The sequence below is a fragment of the Zootoca vivipara genome, chromosome 2 (genome assembly GCF_963506605.1).
Source record: "Zootoca vivipara chromosome 2, rZooViv1.1, whole genome shotgun sequence".
Classification (NCBI taxonomy): Eukaryota; Metazoa; Chordata; class Lepidosauria; order Squamata; family Lacertidae; genus Zootoca; species Zootoca vivipara.
Window position 1 is genome coordinate 112,710,550 of NC_083277.1, and position 17,470 is coordinate 112,728,019.

Here is a 17,470-nt window from a genome sequence, read left to right on the forward strand (position 1 = left end):
TTAAAAAAAGAAACTGGGTTTCCTCCATGTTAAAAGGGCGTTCATCACAGCCATTCCGTGTGTATTCTGCACATCAATGGTTCCCAGCTCAGAAAAAGCCAAAAGCTCTCCTCGTTTCAAGCACTTAGGATGGCAAAGATAGGCTGATGAATACGATTCTGGCTGCCCAGGTATGCCTTTCTCCCTCCACAACTCTCCTCTGTGGCTACTCTTGACTAACACACCTCTGCCGCAGGCATCACCTGGTATCAGTCTCCACGCTCTTCTCTGCCCTTCTCATTCTCTTGAAAAGATCCTACAGTGGTTTGGTACTGTTTCTGATGACCTGGCCCCTCTTCCCTATTAAAATGCATGCTTCAGTAAATCAGCCTATCATTTAAGGTGCTACTGGCCTCTCTCTGCCTCTCTCACACACACCTTTTCTTGCTTCTCTTCTGAAATTTAACCCCATTTGCTATCCATTATTCTGGAAGAAGAATTTGTGCCAATGGTGCAAAGATATTCATACTTTGGCCTAATTTGTTTTTTTTGGGGTGGGGGTGGGGGGGGAGAGAATGTCTGAGTAGGACACACAACCCTGATAATCAGGACTAAGATGCCTAGTCCCCAGTTCTAATTCTGCACCCTACAAAATGCAGCTTCCTTAATTTCTTTGCTGCCCATGTTTTTAGCTCTTATTACTGCACCCTACAATAAATTAGTTGTGGCTCTGTCTTTCTTGCAGTAGCCCAATCTGGCCTTTGCTTCTGAAATCCAAAGATTTGCTGTTCTTTATTGTGGATGCAGAATTACTTCACTGCAAATGTGCATAATTTGCCCAATTTATTATGGGGCGGGGGGGGGGGGTGCGCGCGCAGATCACCACCCTGATCAACACCATGCGGATTCATCTTTAATTCAAAAATATTCCTTGTGGGTGAACTTCTCTACTTTTTATTCCTTGCTAAGAAAAGAACGGCTTTTACCCCGCATCACTCTAGAGCTCCTGTTTCCCCCCAAAAGTTTAAATAATATTCCTGGACTATTTTCTGAGCTTGAACTATCATGGAATAAATAACCTTAGTGTTTAGCTACTTATGCAAAGGCAGCAGCTACATTTAGGAAATATATTGATCATGTTTAAAGTGGGAGGGGAACTGCCTGGAATTTATATAATTTCTTTCCCTGGCGGTGTTGAGGCATACAGAAGGTTTTTATTAGAAGCCTTTCTCTGCTTTATTCTAATTTATGTGTCTACTACCCTGGTTGCATTAGTTGTTATTTAAAACAAAACAACACACACACACACAATGCCATATACCATATAAATGCAAGCAATAAAATCTTTTGGGTATTGCTGGAGTATGGGCTATAGCTAGAACGATAAATACACACATCCATTCATTTGCATCCATCCGTTTGCTTTCTGCTCACGCACACTCAAGAATTAAAAGTTAGGTGAAGTTAGGCATCTGTGGCTGGGCTGGCCCTTTTCAGACTGCGGGGAAGAGTGGGGAAACACTAGCTGTAACTCAGCCGTGGACCATCCACTCTTTATGTAGAAGGTTCAGTCCTAGGTTCTCTAGGAATGGTGTGTGTATGTGGGGGAAGGGAATGCCTGTCTGAAACCTGCCGGTCAGAGTAGACATTTCTGAGTGAGATGGACCAATTGTCCGACAACTTAGCAAAAGGCAGCTTCCTGTGGCCTTGTGGAGTTGGGTCCAGCTACTTTTGGGAAGGGCTATAGCTGAGTCGTAGGACATCTTGCTTTCTATTCATAAAATCCCAGGTTCAGTTCATTCCTTGGTATCGGGGAAGACCCTGCCTGAACCCTGGAGGAGCTGCTGCTAGTCAGTGCAGCCAGTACTGAGCTAGATGGACCAATGGACATACTGTTTAAGATGGCTTCCTATATTCCTGACATGTAAATGTTGTACACGTAGGGGGCATTCTATGGGAGGAGAGCACTCAAATCATTCAACCCGTAGCCTGGGATGCTATTCAGTGTGTGTGTGTGTGTGTGTGTGTGTGTGTGTGTGGTCCTGCTCATTTGCTTTGTCCCAGAGCCCCTCTCCCTGCTAAGATATATACCCTTCCCTCTCCCTCTTTATTTATTTAAAAATTATCCTATGTCAAGCACGTCTACCGTGGGCTTAGAAGAAAGAAAATAACTGCAACTATATAGATATATTTATATAACCAGTGTTACAAAAACAAAACAAAAAAGATAAAGCACATTCAAAACCTCTGCAACATTCCAGCTTCAATCCGACAAAAGGGGCAACATTACTCGGGGAAGGCTGGCCAATGCAAAGCAGGTTCTGAAAACCCTGTGGCATGCCACAGTTCTAGTGGGAGGGAGTTCCAAAGGCATGAAGCCACTACAGAGGAGACTCCCTTCCCTGGGGACACACAGCTCACGTACCTAGGGTGTGGACTCCCCAAGAGGGCCTCTGACTGAGTTCTCAAGTGTGTGGGAAGGATGGTTACAGGTCCAGACCCCATCAAGGGTCTTAAGGTGGGTGGATGTTATGCGTACTAGTGGGTGTGTTATGAATCACCGTGTCTACAGTATGCTTCAAACTCACGGCCAAAGCCGGTTCTAAGCTTATCAAGTGCAGGGATTGCAGCCATGTTGCCCATGAGGCCTATAGGGGTTAGCAGTTCAATAATTCTTAAAATGTGTTTTGGGTTTTCCTGAACAACTTGACCCTACGCTACCAGGGCCAACCGCTGGAGCAAACGGACTTTGAGTGAGAAACCCACACATGTGCGTGTGTCACCATGCAATATTGCGTGAACTTTTGACGTTCTGGTGCTCAGAGTGGAATACTGAAATGCCACCGCGTCCCAGTGACTCTTTTGTCCCCCAGGCTACAACTGCATAAGGATGTGAGGATGATAGCGCCACCTCTGGGAAAGGGCGTTTCATGTGCGAGCTGCCCAACAGTATGAGGGCGTGCTTATCATTTTAGGAGTATTCTGTGGTTTAAAAAAACCAAGCAACCCATTTTGCACAAACAAAGAATCACAGGACACTGTGGCAACACCCTTTTGCTGAGGTTACAGTAACCCTTCGCTGAACGGAGAGCTCCGCCCACCAAAGGGTGACAGCCGTTTGCAAGGCAGCCAATGGGTGCCTTCCAGCTATCACTGTTGCTGTAATTCCCATCGCCCCTCATCACTGGGCCAGGCTGGCTGGGGCTGATGGGAGTTGGAGTCCAATGGACAATGCCACGTTAACTACCCGTTTGTTACTGTTTCGCCAGGATGAGCGACAGGAGAGTCAAGAGCCCTCTGAGTTTACCAGGGATTGACGCCCCCTTTTTCAAACTCGCTTGCCATCACTGGATAACTGACTGTGTGTAAACAAGGTCTCATGGGCAGAGGTGTAGCAAGGGGGGGCTGTTGCCCTGGGTGCGGTTTTTTCGAGGGCGCAGTTTGCTCCTCACACCGCCCCTGCCAGCCCCGTGCGCTGCTCTGCAGGTCTGATCCCAAATCCCAGCCTCACAACACAGCAGAGGGTTGGCAGGGCGTCAGGAGGACACAACGGGCATGCGCCAAAGGGCGCTTGCACGCCCTGCTGCGTCCTCCTCACGCTGCCCCTCCAGCCCACACCGGCAGGGCGGCATGAGAAGGGCACAACAGCGACGTGCCCTTTGACCCCGGCTTTGCAAAGCGAAGGTGAGCCTGGGATCAAGAGGTGCTTGGCTATTGTGACTTTCTCATGCCACCCTCCCTGAGCCGCTCTGCAAGGCTGGGATCATTGGGGCTGGCGTTGCGTTGGCGGCGAGGCTGGTACGTTCCCCCCCCCCCCCCGCGCACATGTGCCCACCCTGTGTGCCAGGAAGGCACGCTCTTAACTTCTGAGCTCTCAGCCACTGACACTCAGTTTGGCTTAGTGTGTGTGTGTGTGTACATAACTAACTTTGCTCCTCCTAATGCAAGTCAACTCTGACCATGGAGAGGGCGTCCCAGGAAAGTGGTACCCCCTTGCTACCACCTAGCAGCTGAAGCCACCCTTCCTCGTAGCAATCTCACTATCGAAGGGAGAAGGAAGGGAAGATATACCCAGCCTGGATCCCATGGAAGAGAGAGAGGGGAAAACAGAAGGGGCATGGGGGTGGTTGGGAGGAAGGGGGTTTGGGGGAGGGGAGAAACGGTTACTCAAAGGTGAAGGGGTCATGGGTGCTGAAAAAGAAGTGCCCGTCAACATGTGTATCCAACGTTTCCTTGTCGCTCTCGGGTGGGAAGCGCTCGTGGCAGATGGGGCACTCCTTCCAATGGGCCGGCGAGGGCAGGTCTAAGGGAGAGACCCCCATGCCGCAAGCCCCCGGCTCCGACATTTGACGCCCTGTCAGGCCACTGCAAACAGAGGGAGGAAGAAAGAGGAAACAGTGCAAAATGGGCTGGTGAAAGAAGTGCTACGTCGTGTAATTGGAAATCTGGCAAAATGCTGTCCTGGCTGGGATTGGAGTGGCGGTGGTGGTTACCTTGGCATGGGGCTACACCAGGGTTTCCCAAACTTAGGCCTCCATCAGTTTTTGGAGTACAATTCCCACCACCCCTGACCGCTAGTCCTGCTAGCTAGGGATGATGGGAGTTGTAGTCCAAAAACAGCTGGAGGCACAAGTTTGGGAAACCCTGGACTACGCCATGCAAACCCATGGTAGAGTGAAGAGCATACCTGCCAAGTTCCGGCCTGAGAAATAAGGGACTGGACCAAAAGTAGCAGACCGGAAGTAGCACTGCCGCTACTTTGGAACTGGGCGGAGCATGCTCAGAAGCGACTTTTGATGCTGCTGTGCCCTGTTCCAAAATGGCCGCCACACCAGAAGTCGCGCTGCAGCCATTTTGGAACTGGGCAAAGCAGCATCAAAAGTCGCTTCTGAGCATGCTCTGCCCAGTTCCAAAATGGCCGCCGCGCCAGAATAAACCGGGGAAAAACAAAAAAATCCGTTTTTTCGGCTGGAGACAGCTGGAAAAACGGGGGTTTCCCGGGGAATACGGGAGACTTGGCAGCTATGGTGAAGAGTCTTTTAGCTTGTTGCGATAGCAGACAAGTTGCATGATTCCTGTGGATCTCCAGATGTTGTTCAGATTACATCTACCAACATCCCTGAACTGGAGCTCCATAGCACCTGCAGAGCCACAGGTCCTGCACCACTGGTGTACAGCCCTCTCTCTGAAAAGGGGGAACTGTAGTCAAAATAAGACTCTGGAGCATCCTAGCTGCCGTTACCTGGCCACTTCATAGAAGCCGCTGCCCAGCTCAGGAAGGAGCAGGTTGGTTTCTTCGCCACCGCTCTGGGCAGCAGCCATCAGCACCGCCTTCTCGTCCTCAGCCTCCTAAATGCAGAATGAAAAAGTAAGAAGCGGTACCAGCAGGCTCGGCTTCTGCCAACCCCATGCAAGCTCAGCCCCCCAACATCCTTTGCCCATCCCTGGGGGGAAACAGATGATGGCACGCCTAGGTTGGCAGGGTTCTCTCTTGAGTATGTGAGCAAATGAGAAGCCACCAGCCACACATAAAAGGGAGGTATATAAGCAGGCTGGTCCATGGGCAAGGGGCCACGCTGAAGTTTGCAGCATTACAAAAATATAGTTAGAAAACAGAAAAAAACCAGGGAGGTTAAATACCCCTTTGCCCACCTCTCATAAAACAGAACCCTGAGGACTGAGCATGCTCAGTGGCTAAAGAGTGGTGACTGACTATTTGGGGGTGGGGCGGGGGGGAGTAGAGTTGGGCGATACAAATAAATAAATAAATAAATAAATAAATAAATAATTTCTTTATACCCCGCCCATTTGGCTGGGCTTCCCCAGCCACTCTGGGCGGCTCCCAATCAAATATTAAAACCACAATACAGCATTAAAGATTAAAAACTTCCCTAAGCACGGATATGGACTTCAAACCAGTTTGGGGATGATATATCGATATACCGCCCCCAGCCCTAGTGGGGAGGAAAACCAAGTACCGTAGGAGGAGGGATGGAATGGAGTGTTGTGGCAAAGGGCAGGGCTTGCTGGCTGGCAGCGAACAAGTGCAGTCTGCACTGAAACCGTTTATTTCAGGTTCCACTTGCGCTAGCTAAGATGGGAACTTCTGCATTCTCTAACATGCCCTGCTTGAGAGCCTCCCAGGTGCATCTGACTGGCCACGGATTAACACAACACACTAGCTAGATGCAGTTTTGGCCACAACCAGCAAGGAAATTCTTCAGTTCCTAGGTTCATGAAAGTTTGGCCAGATCCATGACTTGCACCCTTCTTTGCCTCGCAGGGCCTCACCGAGTCGGAACTGGAATCCTCGGGTGGCTGCTTGATCTGATTGGCAATGGGTGCCGGCTGGCTGATCACCACGGTGTGAGCGGGTCCCCGGGCACAAGGCGGAGTGGTAGTAGCTGCCCGGTTGTCACACAAACTGTAGGACCCGAGCTGCGCAGGCAGGCGCATGTCCTCGGGACACTCATCCTCAGAGTCGGACAGCGGCGAGTCCAGGGAGCCTGGGAGGTGTGTAGGAGAAAGGGCGGGAGAACAAAAACACATGGTCAAGGGAGAAAGCGATGCCCATAGGGTGTGCCATAGCTGCCAAGTCTCCCGTATTCCCCGGGAAACCTCCGTTTTTCCAGCTGTTCCCAGCTGAAAAAATGGTTTTTTTTGTTTTTCCCTGGTTTATTCTGGCGTGGCAGCCATTTTGGAACTGGGCGGAGCATGCTCAGAAGCGTCTTTTGATGCTGCTCTGCCCAGTTCCAAAATGGCTGCAGCGCGACTTCTGGCGTGGCGGCCATTTTGGAACAGGGCAGAGCAGCATCAAAAGTCGCTTCTGAGCATGCTCCGCCCTGTTCCAAAATGGCGGCAGCGCTACTTCCGGTCTGCTACTTCCGGTCCAGTCCCTTATTTCTCAGGCAGGGACTTGGCAGGTATGGGGTGTGCATGTGTGTCAGAGTTAATCTCCCTAGAGAACAATGGTGCAATTGCTGCCAGGTTGTGGCTCCAGAAGCAAATTCGCCTCTCCCAAATAATTCATTTTAGGATGCAAAATTAGACCAGGCCACTTCAGGCACAGGTGGAAAAATCTCAGGTGCTGGGTTGCTTAGATGCCAAAAGATTAAATGCTGGCCCTCAGGAAAACCTTTAGGGCAGGCATCCCCAAACTTGGCCCTCCAGATGTTTTGAGTCTACAATTCCCATCATCCCTGACCACTGGTCCTGTTAGCTAGGGATGATGGGAGTTGTAGGCCCCAAACATCTGGAGGGCCGAGTTTGGGGACGCCTGCTTGAGGGTAGGGGTCACCCAACCTTTTTGGACCAGGGGGCACATTTTGAATTCTGAGCAGCTGGGGGCACTGGTCACAAAATGGCTGCTATGGGGGCGGGGCTGTTGCATAATACAACATGGTTGCCACGGGCAACGCACAACACAAAATTAGAGAGAGAAGCTTTTTTCGTAATTGCACTTCCATATGAGCAAAGGCTAACTTGTTGAATTTCTTCCTTAAGAATAAGAGAGAAGCAGCAAAAGTGCATTATTTTTTTGGGGGGCCCCCACACCAGCTCTTTAGGACCCTAGAGATTCCTACTGGCTGGTGGCCAAACAACTTACTCATCAATCAATAGCTGTGACTTCACTATTGGCTAAATATACCGATAGGCGGGAGCAGCCAACCTTATTCATTTCATAGGAATTGCTTAGAAGGGTATTCATATGTTCTTCTTCCTTTCTAGGAGGCCTAAAGATTTACTTAAAAAAAATTAGAAGAAAAGTTTAGAGTCTGGGGCCCCTACTTGGGCCCTTGAGATATTTTGGGGAGGGTGGCGGTGATTTGGCACTTGCAAATTCTGAGCTAATAGATGTTTGGGTTTCTAGTTTTTCAAGTTGTAAAAAGAAAATGAAATACATTTTTTTGCCACGACACTGAGTGGAGATGGGGATTGGTACATATAAATGGGCATGCAAAACGAGGTGGGGGGTGGGGGAAGAGACTGACCAGGAGTCTCTGGTGCTGCTTCCTCTTCATCGCAGATAATAGATTCACTCCATTTCTCGTCGGCCACTTTCTCCAGACGCTCTTCAAGGCGCCGTATGTATACCAGCAGCTCCTGAGGGGCAGGGAATTTAGAAAAAGATCAGCAACAACTTCCAGAAAGAAAGCCGGTAGGAGGAGTCACTCCACCCACCTCCTGTTAAAGACCCTCCCCATACACCTCCCACATTCTGTGTTCAAGTTATATTATTATTATTATTATTATTATTATTATTATTATTATCTTTATTGCATTTTTTAAAAATTACTGAGAAAACATAAATTAAGCATTACATCCAGATAGCCAAAAAGAAAAAGAAAAAAAATACAGAAGAAAAGAAAAATATATAAAAATAAAATAAAAACAAAAACAAAAAACAAAAATGAGGGGGTGAAAGAAAATCGATAAATAATAAAAAACGAAAAAGAATTAGTCAAGAACACAAAATTGTTCAAAGGATACAAACACTAATTTGAATATTCTATACACCAGGTTCTCAGAAAGAAATACATTTTTAATCCTTCTTTTAATTCTATCTTTCCAGTCACTTTCTTTCTGTTCCAGAAAACTAGTTTGAATCCCTGCTATATTAGTTGACTTCCCTCTATCTCTCTGTGGCTTCATTACTTCTCTTAAGTGAAAAATATTTTGTATTTGTGTATTGAAATCAGTTTTCCCTATTATATCTGTGAAATTAATCTAAGCACAACTAAGTATTGTTTTTGGAACCATATTTTGTCAGATAGTTTTTAAAGCAATCCCATTCCTTTTTTACCTTGTCACCTGAGTGACCTCTTATTAATTCTGTCATTTTGGCTAGTTTGAGGTACCCGCATAACTTTAATTGCCAGTCGTCTTCTGTTGGTATTAACTCACTGTTTCAGTATTTTGCTATTAGCATTCTGGCCGCTGTCGTCGCGTAAAGAAACACTCTTTTATTTTCATTTGGGGTGCTTATCGTTGGAATGCCTAATAGGAAAGCTTCAGGTTTCTTTAAAAATGTGTGTTTTAGCATCCTTTTAGATCATGTCCCAACAAATTATTTGGGGACATGTCCACCACATGTGGAATAAGGTTCCTTCATTTTGTTTACATCTCCAACAAATATTGCCGTTCTTTTCATCCAAATTAGCAAAAATAAACAAAAATAACAGCAGTATGTGTTGGAGATGTAAACAAAACGAAGGAAGCTTATTCCACATGTGGTGGACGTGTCCCCAAATCAAGTTCTGTGTTCAAGTTCTAGCCATGGGCTGTGGGCAGCATCCAGCGAATGTGACCCGTCAGCGCAAGCATTTCCACTTACACAATGGGACTTTCCCCTCTCTTCCCTGCACACTCATCTCATGCCCTCCCCCAAAGGGACTGCAAGGGGAACCCCTAGAACAGATTTAGGGGGTGTGCGAGGGCAGGGAGTCCTCCTGTGCAAGCGTAAACCCTCGCGCAGATGGGGCCACAATGCCGTACCTTTCCCCTCTTTCTCAAGCTCGTGCTTTCTGGATGATCTTCCCCTTTGGACCTCTTCTGTAAGCTTTCCGATACGCAGTGGCGTAGGAAGCCGCTCGGGCACCCGGAGCGGCAAACATGATGCGCACCCGGGGTGGGGCATTGCTACGTAACACACATTTTTTGAAGAATTTTGAAGTGTCAGGCATAGCTCTAGTGGCTTTAGCCCAAACGTAGCAGAGTTTTCCTGCACAGCGCAGAAGCTAGTTGAGGTGGAAATGATTAGTCGGCTAGACGCAGAATAACTATTTACAGGATTTATTAAAAGAAAATAAAACCAGCAGAGTTTCTGCATACAAAGCAAAGCAAAATAAATCCTTACTCTCTCTCTCTCCAACCATACGCAGCACTCCTACTCCTAACACCCACAAGAAACAACTGTGCTAGCATTCCTGGATAACAGAGTTCAGTGCTGGTCATTAACCAATGAGAGAGTTGTTGCCAGGCCAGGCAGACCTTGGCTTTCTGCCAAGAGTAAATTGACACTGCCTTGAGTTAATTGTGTGAAGCAAGAATCTGTAAGTTTCCCATGAGAACCAATTATCAGAAACCGAACAGTCGCTACGTACGACACATGCGTTGCTACGTAGAGATGCTGCGCATGCGCACCACGTAGCGGGGTGCCACTGGCGCCGCTCACGCTCCCCCCTTGCTACGCCTCTGCCGATATGGCCTCTCACCAACCTGCTTCTCGGCCTGGAGCTGCTCTTTCTCCTTCTGGGCAACCTGCAGTGCAGCTCGTAGCTCCCGTAGCTCCCGGCGGCTCTCAGAGACTTGCACCTGATGGGGCAAAAGTGAGAGTTTGCACATTCCAGAATATGAAGGCAATGGATGTGATGCAGGGCATCAAGGAACTAGCTGTGGAGCCAAATATCCAATCTGCAGAGTCCTCCATACCCCTAAGGCTTCAGTTGGTTTCAACTATGAGCCAGACCTCACCCCTCTCCAACAAATCCTCCCTAAATACCTGCTGCTACGTTCCTCCTGTTGGGATCTGACCATCTTTCTTCTATTTCAAATGTTTGGGAGTGAGTGCCAATCCCTCTGGAGCCAAAATGACAGCATCCACGCACAAGCACAAGAGGGAGGCGCCAGCAAACTTGGGTGATGGGGACCCCAAGGCTTGTACAATTGGGGTGGACCCCAAGTACAATAAAAAAAATAAAAATAAATTCAAAACCCCCTAAAGGGGAAGGCAAGAAAAGCTTCCCAAAAGAGTACAAGGACACTGTGTTGTATTGAACCAACTTTAACTCAGAGTAGACACACTGAAATTAATGGACCTGACTTGGTGATGCCAATAATAAACAAGGGCAAGTAGTTCCTTGGACTACTGCAATGCGCTCTACGTGGGGCTACCTTGGAAGGTGACCCGGAAACTACAACTAATCCAGAATGCGGCAGCTAGACTGGTGACTGGGAGCGCCCGCCGAGACCACATAACACTGGTCCTGAAAGACCTACATTGGCTCCCAGTACGTTTCCGGGCACAATTCAAAGTGTTGGTGTTGACCTTTAAAGCCCTAAACGGCCTCGGTCCAGTATACCTGAAGGAGCGTCTCCACCCCCATTGTTCTGCCTGGACACTGAGGTCCAGCGCTGAGGGCCTTCTGGCAGTTCCCTCGCTACGAGAAGCCAAGTTACAGGGAACCAGGTAGAGGGCCTTCTTGGTAGTGGCACCCACCCTGTGGAATGCCCTCCCACCGGAGGTCAAAGAGAACAACAATTACCAGACCTTTAGAAGGCATCTAAAGGCAGCCCTGTTTAGGGAAGCTTTTAATGTTTGATGGATTTCTGTATTTTAATGTTTTGTTGGAAGCCGCCCAGAGTGGGTGAGGGAACCCGGCCAGATGGGCAGGGTAAAAATAATATATTATTATTATTATTATTATTATTATTATTATTATTATTATTATTGGAGGGTGTTGCGTGCAGTATAATGAAACCATAAGAACTCAAAGGGATTGTTATTTTTCTCCCACCCATGGCAATGGAGAACCCCCCCCAACTCCCTCAGGGCCCCAATTTACCAGACTGGAGTCACGTTCCTGTGCCAACTCCAAACGCAACACTTGGCGCTGTGCCCGCTCTTCTTGCAGGCTCTTCTCCAAGCGCAGCACTTCGGCGCTCAGCTTCAGGATCTTGTCTTTCTCTGCCTGCCGACATCACAGGGTTGCATTGAATGGGTGGGGAGGGGCTGGATGGGACTCCTCCCCACCCCATACCCTTCCCCCAATGCAGCAAACTAATCAGCATCAGCTTTGGAATCATTTTGGGGGGTGGATGGAATCCACAGATTGGAGGGGAAAGGGGGCAGGTGGAATGGAAAATGTGAAATCGTGCCGGCATTTAAAACACACAGTTCAGAAGTCAAATTCAAAAACATGATTTCTACAAGTAAAACTAGAGATGACAGAATGTCCCTCCCATTCATTCCCTGCATTTAAAACGTAGCTTTAGTTTGCAAATCAGATTGTCTAGTGCAGCATACCTGGAAATGTTTATTCACATCTCCGTATACCTTATAGGGAAGAAGTTACTTGGGGGAATATTTCATGTTTGAAAACACAGGACACCGAGTTTCCGGATTCCCTACCTCCACCCTGAACATTGGGCTTGCTATCAGAACCCCTGTACGAAGAATGACTGACTCCCATCTTCAAATATCTCAAGGGCTGTCACATGGAAGAGGGAATAAGCTTGTTTTCTCCTGCTCTGGAGGGTAGGACTCAAACCAATGGCTTCAAGTTACAAGAAAGCAGATTCTGACTGAACACCAGGAAAAGCCTTCTGACAGTAAGAGCTGTTCGACAGTGGAACAGCTTGGGAGGTTGTGGACTCTCCTTCCTTGGGGGGTTTAAAGCAGAGGTTGGATGGCCACCTGTCATGGATGCTTTAGGTGAGATGCCTGCATTGCAGGGTATTGGACTAGATGACCCCTGGGGCCCCTTCCAATTCTATGATTCTATGATTGAATCTGTGTATGCTATGTTCCACTTCATCCATGGCGCTTTACCCCTTCCCCACTAAAAACAGAAGACAATGCTGAATGTGGGCTTGAAGCAGGAAGCAGCTGTTGGGCCGAGGGTGCTTCCCTGAGCTCCCATCCCTGGGCAAGGGGCAGGCTGAGGCTCTCGCCGAAATCTCATGCACTCTGCGAGATCTCACTGGAACCTGCCGTGGTCACTGCTGCTTTGCAGGTGCCACCGCGCAACCCAGGTAAGAAAAGCTTCAGCAGTGGTGAGGTAGCGGCAGCAGGGAGTGGTACCCCTCCTCTCTTTGCCTCAGGTGGCAAAATGGGACGCAGCACCCCTGATCACCAGCATCGCTGCAACTTACTGAGATGGAAAAGGGAGATGTCAACATGGTGCAGATGCACTGGGGAACCAACTCAGAACTCCCAAAGGCGAGTTTGCACTGCGCTGACCTTCATCCTCCCTCGCCTCCCTCCCAGGAAGTCAAAGTGATGGTGGTGCCATTGCCCTGCCCCCTGCTACTGCAAGTGAAACAATGAGGGTTTACCATCAGCTACTAAGCACGATTGGAGAACCCTGGGATGGGTCCAACAAACCTCCATGTTCTGCAGCAGTGTGGCCTTCTCCTTCCACCACTGGCCTTTGCCCTCTTTCCACTTGAGAGTCATGTCAGCAAGCTTGATGTTGATCTCGGCTGCCTCCAGGCGGCTCTTGTGCAGATCGGAGATGGTGCGGTCCCGGATGGAGGCGACGCTGGCCAACTCTTCCCCCAAGAGAGCCACTTTCTGCTGGCTGGCAGCCAGAAGGTCCTGCGTGGAGCGCAGCTGTTCACACACAGACTCCATCTGCACCTGAGAAGAGACAGGATGGGGCATGGATGGGGCAAGGGAGGCAACAAAGGGATGCGTGGGTAAGGATGAGCCCATATGACCTTCCAGAATTCTCTGTGCTACTTTTGGGAAGGGTGGCAGCTCAGTGGAACAGTATCCGCTCTGCAAGCAGAAGGTCCCAGATTCAATCTCCAGGAAGGGCATGGATCATATCCCATCTCAAACCCTGAAGAGCTGCTGACAGTCAGTGTAGACAGTACTGAGCTAGATAGACCAATGCTGTGGTTCAATATAACACAGATTCTTAGGATCCAATATGAACAGTGAAACTGATGTGTGGGTTTGTGGATTTTGCCTAATGTCCTTGACGGAGAGGGGAGGTGAAGTTCTCCAATAGGCTTTCCATGAATCTTCTCTTCTGACAAAGTTGGACTCACTTCATGTTGAATGGAACTGTTTACAGTTGGTTTCCATTGGTGGGTGAAGTGGGCAAAGAGAGGAGGACTGGAAGGAGTAGGGGCCAAGCTTATTGCTTCCTTCAACACTATTAAAATAACACTGAATGATTATAAAAACACAGTTGCTGCCAGAATATATGGTGAGATTACGGAGGCCATTTTGCGAAACATTCTCTAGGGAAGGATCGACGTTCTCCCAATAATTCAGGAGCAGCATGAGAAATTTAAAAAACTGTCAGAAATTTTATCTCTTTGCAGCAAAATTTCAGCCACACCCTATTATGGGATGTCTTGCCTGCAGCAAGGCCTTGTGGGAACTGTGGTACAACAACAAGTGGCCCAAACCCCTTGCAACCACCAGTGGCGCTAATCAATATACAATCTAATCCAGGGAGAGCCAATATGCTATCCCTCCAGGTGTTATTGGGCTCCAACTCCCATCAGCCCCCAGCCAGCATGGGCAATGGTCAGGGATGATGGGAGCTGGACTCCAAGAATATCTGGAGGGTACCATGCTGTCTAAAAAAAAAAGGTAAAGGACCCCTGACAGTTAAGTCCAGTGGCGAACGACTCTGGGGTTGCAGTGCTCATCTCGCTTTACTCCCTGAGGGAGCCGGCGTTTGTCCACAGACAGTTTTTCCGGGTCATGTGGCCAGCATGAGAAAGCCGCTTCTGGCGAACCAAGCAGCGCATGGGAACGCCATTTACTTTCCCTTTGTAGCGGTACCTATTTATCTACTTGCACTTTGATGTGGTTTCGAACTGCTAGGTTGGCAGGAGCCAGGACCGAGCAACGGGAGCTCACCCCGTCGCGGGGATTCGAACCGCCGACCTTCCGATCAGCAAGTCCAAAAGGTTCCGTGGTTTAGACCACAGCTCCGCCCGCGTCCCACCCTAATCTCTCTCTCATTCCTCACTGACACACAACTCTTTCAAACGCAAGACTACCCACCTGTCTTCTTTCCCAGAGACAAGAATCAAAACCTCCTCTCCTCTAGGAGGTGTGGCAGAGCAAGAGTTTATGGTGGACCAGGAGTCTATCTGGGCTCCATTTTATCCTCACGACAACCCAGCGAGATAGGTCACTGGCCCAAGGTCACCCAGCTTAGCTTCATGACTGAGTGGAGATTTGAACCCTGGTCTCCCAAGCCCAACACTGTAACCACCACACTACTGCCTTGGAGACAGAGTGCCTTGCTGAGGTTCAGCATATTCTGCTGTCCGGCACTTACGGTGCGGCGATTAGCAGCCGTCAGCTTCTGCTGCAATTTGCTGATGTCCTCCTGCAGCCCCAGAGTCTGTGAGACCTTCTCCCCATGGAGGGTCTTCGCTTCCTGCAGATCAGAGGCCAGGCTGCGACTCTCCTCTTCTGAGGCCTGCAGCTTTACCTGAGGAGGACAAAGGAGGTCGTAGTCACAATGTTTGTGCTGCGATACTTGCCCTTCCATTGACTCGAATTTCCTACTCTCCGATTTGGTCTACTCAAGGACCTCATTCCCTTCTGGGAAGCCTTTTGGGGGCCACATCCCAACGGCAGTAGGGCTTGGTGAGATCTAGTTTTCAACACTGTGATTTATCACCAGCTAAACATACCAATATATCATGTTGGCTAAAATAAGCATGGAGCTATGTAGACGCGAACAGTAGAGCTGGGTGATATCTGGTTTCCAACTTTGTTAAACATCGCAATATGCTGATTTTTAACAATGTCTGAAAAAAGGATGGAGCTGGTTTTCAACTTTGGGATATATCACCAACTAAACATCATGATATACAGTGGGACCTCGGTTTACGAATTTTCGGTTTACGAACGCTGCGGACCCATCTGGAATGGATTAATTCACTTTCCATTACTTTCAATGGGAAAGTTTGCTTCAGTTTATGAACGCTTCAGTTTATGAACAGACTTCTGGAACCAATTACACCCATGCTTCGGGTTAAGTACGCTTCACGTTGAGTACTCCGCGGACCGTCTGGAACAGATTAATCCACTTTCCATTACTTTCAATGGTAAAGTTCGCTTCACTTTATGAAAGTTTCAGTTTATGAACAGACTTCCGGAACCAATTGTGTTCATAAACCGAGGTACCACTGTACTGATATATTACAATGTCTGAAATAAAGATGGAGCTATGTAGAGGCATGGGCTCCCCATTGTGATTTTGGCATAGTACACACAAACATCACGATTCACAATATATTGCCAGGTCAAAAATTATGAAACCAATATCATTACAAGGACCAGTTTTGGATGATATATTGATCAGCCCTAACACAGATCCTGATTCGCGATATATTGCCGGGTCAAAAAACTATGAAACCAATATATCAATATGGAGTTCAAATCGGTTTTGGACGATTATCTCGATATATCGCCCAGCCCTAGTGGGCAAGTCCAGAGGCAAAGAACAACTGACATAAATTTTACCTTGGTGTAGTAGGCTAGCTTCTACACACACTATCACACCTCGCTCTGTCCTCTATCCAGGGAAGCAAGGATGCATTCTAGCCAGGCAGAAACACTCAAGGGCCAGGGAGGGGCGTGGCCTGGAGAGAGTTCTGAGGGCCAGGCAGAGAGGCCCCGGGGCCGCATTTGGCCCACAAGCCTGAGATTTAGCACTCACCTGGTACTGCTCCTTCTCCGCATTCTCCTCTTTGAGCTGGTTGTGAATCTGCTCCTGTTCACGCAGCAGAGACTTGACAGTATCTTTCATTCTGGGGGTCCAAAAGGAGAAAGGAGAGGGTGGGGGTGAGAAGCAGTGGACCTACTCAGTTTGTGGGCCAGAGTATGAACCAGGCTGAAAAAAACAATGAGCACCCTCTGATGGACTCAGCTCAGTTTGTAAGCCATAGTGGAGGCCACCAACTATGATGGTGGGCAGGTAAGCTTAGGGAGTAACATGGTGCCGTGGCAACTAGGCCACATGGCACCAGACATTGAGCCATGACCCTCACCTGTCTAGCTCCGTCTCTCTTTGCAGCATCTTCTCACCCATGGCCTGGATGTCACCCTCCAGCTCTCGGATTCGGGCCACATGCTCAGCTTCTTGGAGGCTTAGTGTATCTCTCTGCTCGGATACTTCCGCAAAAGAATTCGATAATTCCTGGTGGCGTGGGGAGATGGAGGAGTGAGCAACATTCACGGCATTGGGTGGGTGCTTGAAACATAACACAATATTTCTGATAAGGTGTGTGTGGCAGAAAACCTGGTAGTTCCAAGGAAGGAAGCACAGCCTACGGGCATGGGTAGTATCTGAGCACAAGGTGACTATCATGTAAAATCTTTTTACTTCCTTTCTACACCCTGAAATCTACACTTCCCTTTTCGGTGGCTTCTCAGCACACTTCCATTTCTTTATTTGCTCATTTATTTAGTTTGCTGCTACTCTTCTTTGCTATTTCTTGCCTACAGTAACATCACTATACAACTAAAGGTAATTGGCTAGGTGGTGTCTGGCTAGGTGGCATTGTGACACCATTCCGTCCACTCTGAATCCCTGATTGGATGGGAAGAAAAAGAATCAGGAGCTAGCTTGACAGTGATGCCCAAGATGAATGGGTCAGATGAATGGATCAGGGTGGAGCTAGATGGGCAGCTTCTATTTTTTTTTAAAAAAGACTATTGTAATCTATCATATCAGTGGCATAGCGTGGGTTGCTGGGTCCCGGGGCAGGGCCAGTATTGCACCTACTA

The 17,470-nt window shown here is 48.4% G+C and overlaps 1 protein-coding gene across 3 annotated transcripts in view; it reads right to left on the bottom strand.

Moving 5' to 3' along the window:
* Positions 1-543: 543 nt before the first annotated feature.
* The window catches only part of CALCOCO1 (calcium binding and coiled-coil domain 1), a 33,920-nt gene continuing 16,993 nt past the window's right edge, over positions 544-17,470 (bottom strand). For 2 of the 3 annotated variants that reach the window (XM_035100293.2, XM_035100302.2), the window contains exons 6-15: positions 16,732-16,880; positions 16,401-16,491; positions 15,009-15,164; positions 13,085-13,339; positions 11,544-11,669; positions 10,198-10,293; positions 7,971-8,082; positions 6,271-6,485; positions 5,222-5,328; positions 544-4,344 (exon numbers count right to left, since the gene is read on the bottom strand). In XM_035100293.2, the coding sequence (XP_034956184.2) occupies positions 4,143-4,344; positions 5,222-5,328; positions 6,271-6,485; positions 7,971-8,082; positions 10,198-10,293; positions 11,544-11,669; positions 13,085-13,339; positions 15,009-15,164; positions 16,401-16,491; positions 16,732-16,880 (1,509 nt within the window). In that variant the 3' untranslated portion in view covers positions 544-4,142. Of the gene's footprint in view, positions 4,345-5,217; positions 5,329-6,270; positions 6,486-7,970; positions 8,083-10,197; positions 10,294-11,543; positions 11,670-13,084; positions 13,340-15,008; positions 15,165-16,400; positions 16,492-16,731; positions 16,881-17,470 lie in introns of those variants that run through there. The other variant, XM_035100318.2, reaches the window with a different exon arrangement.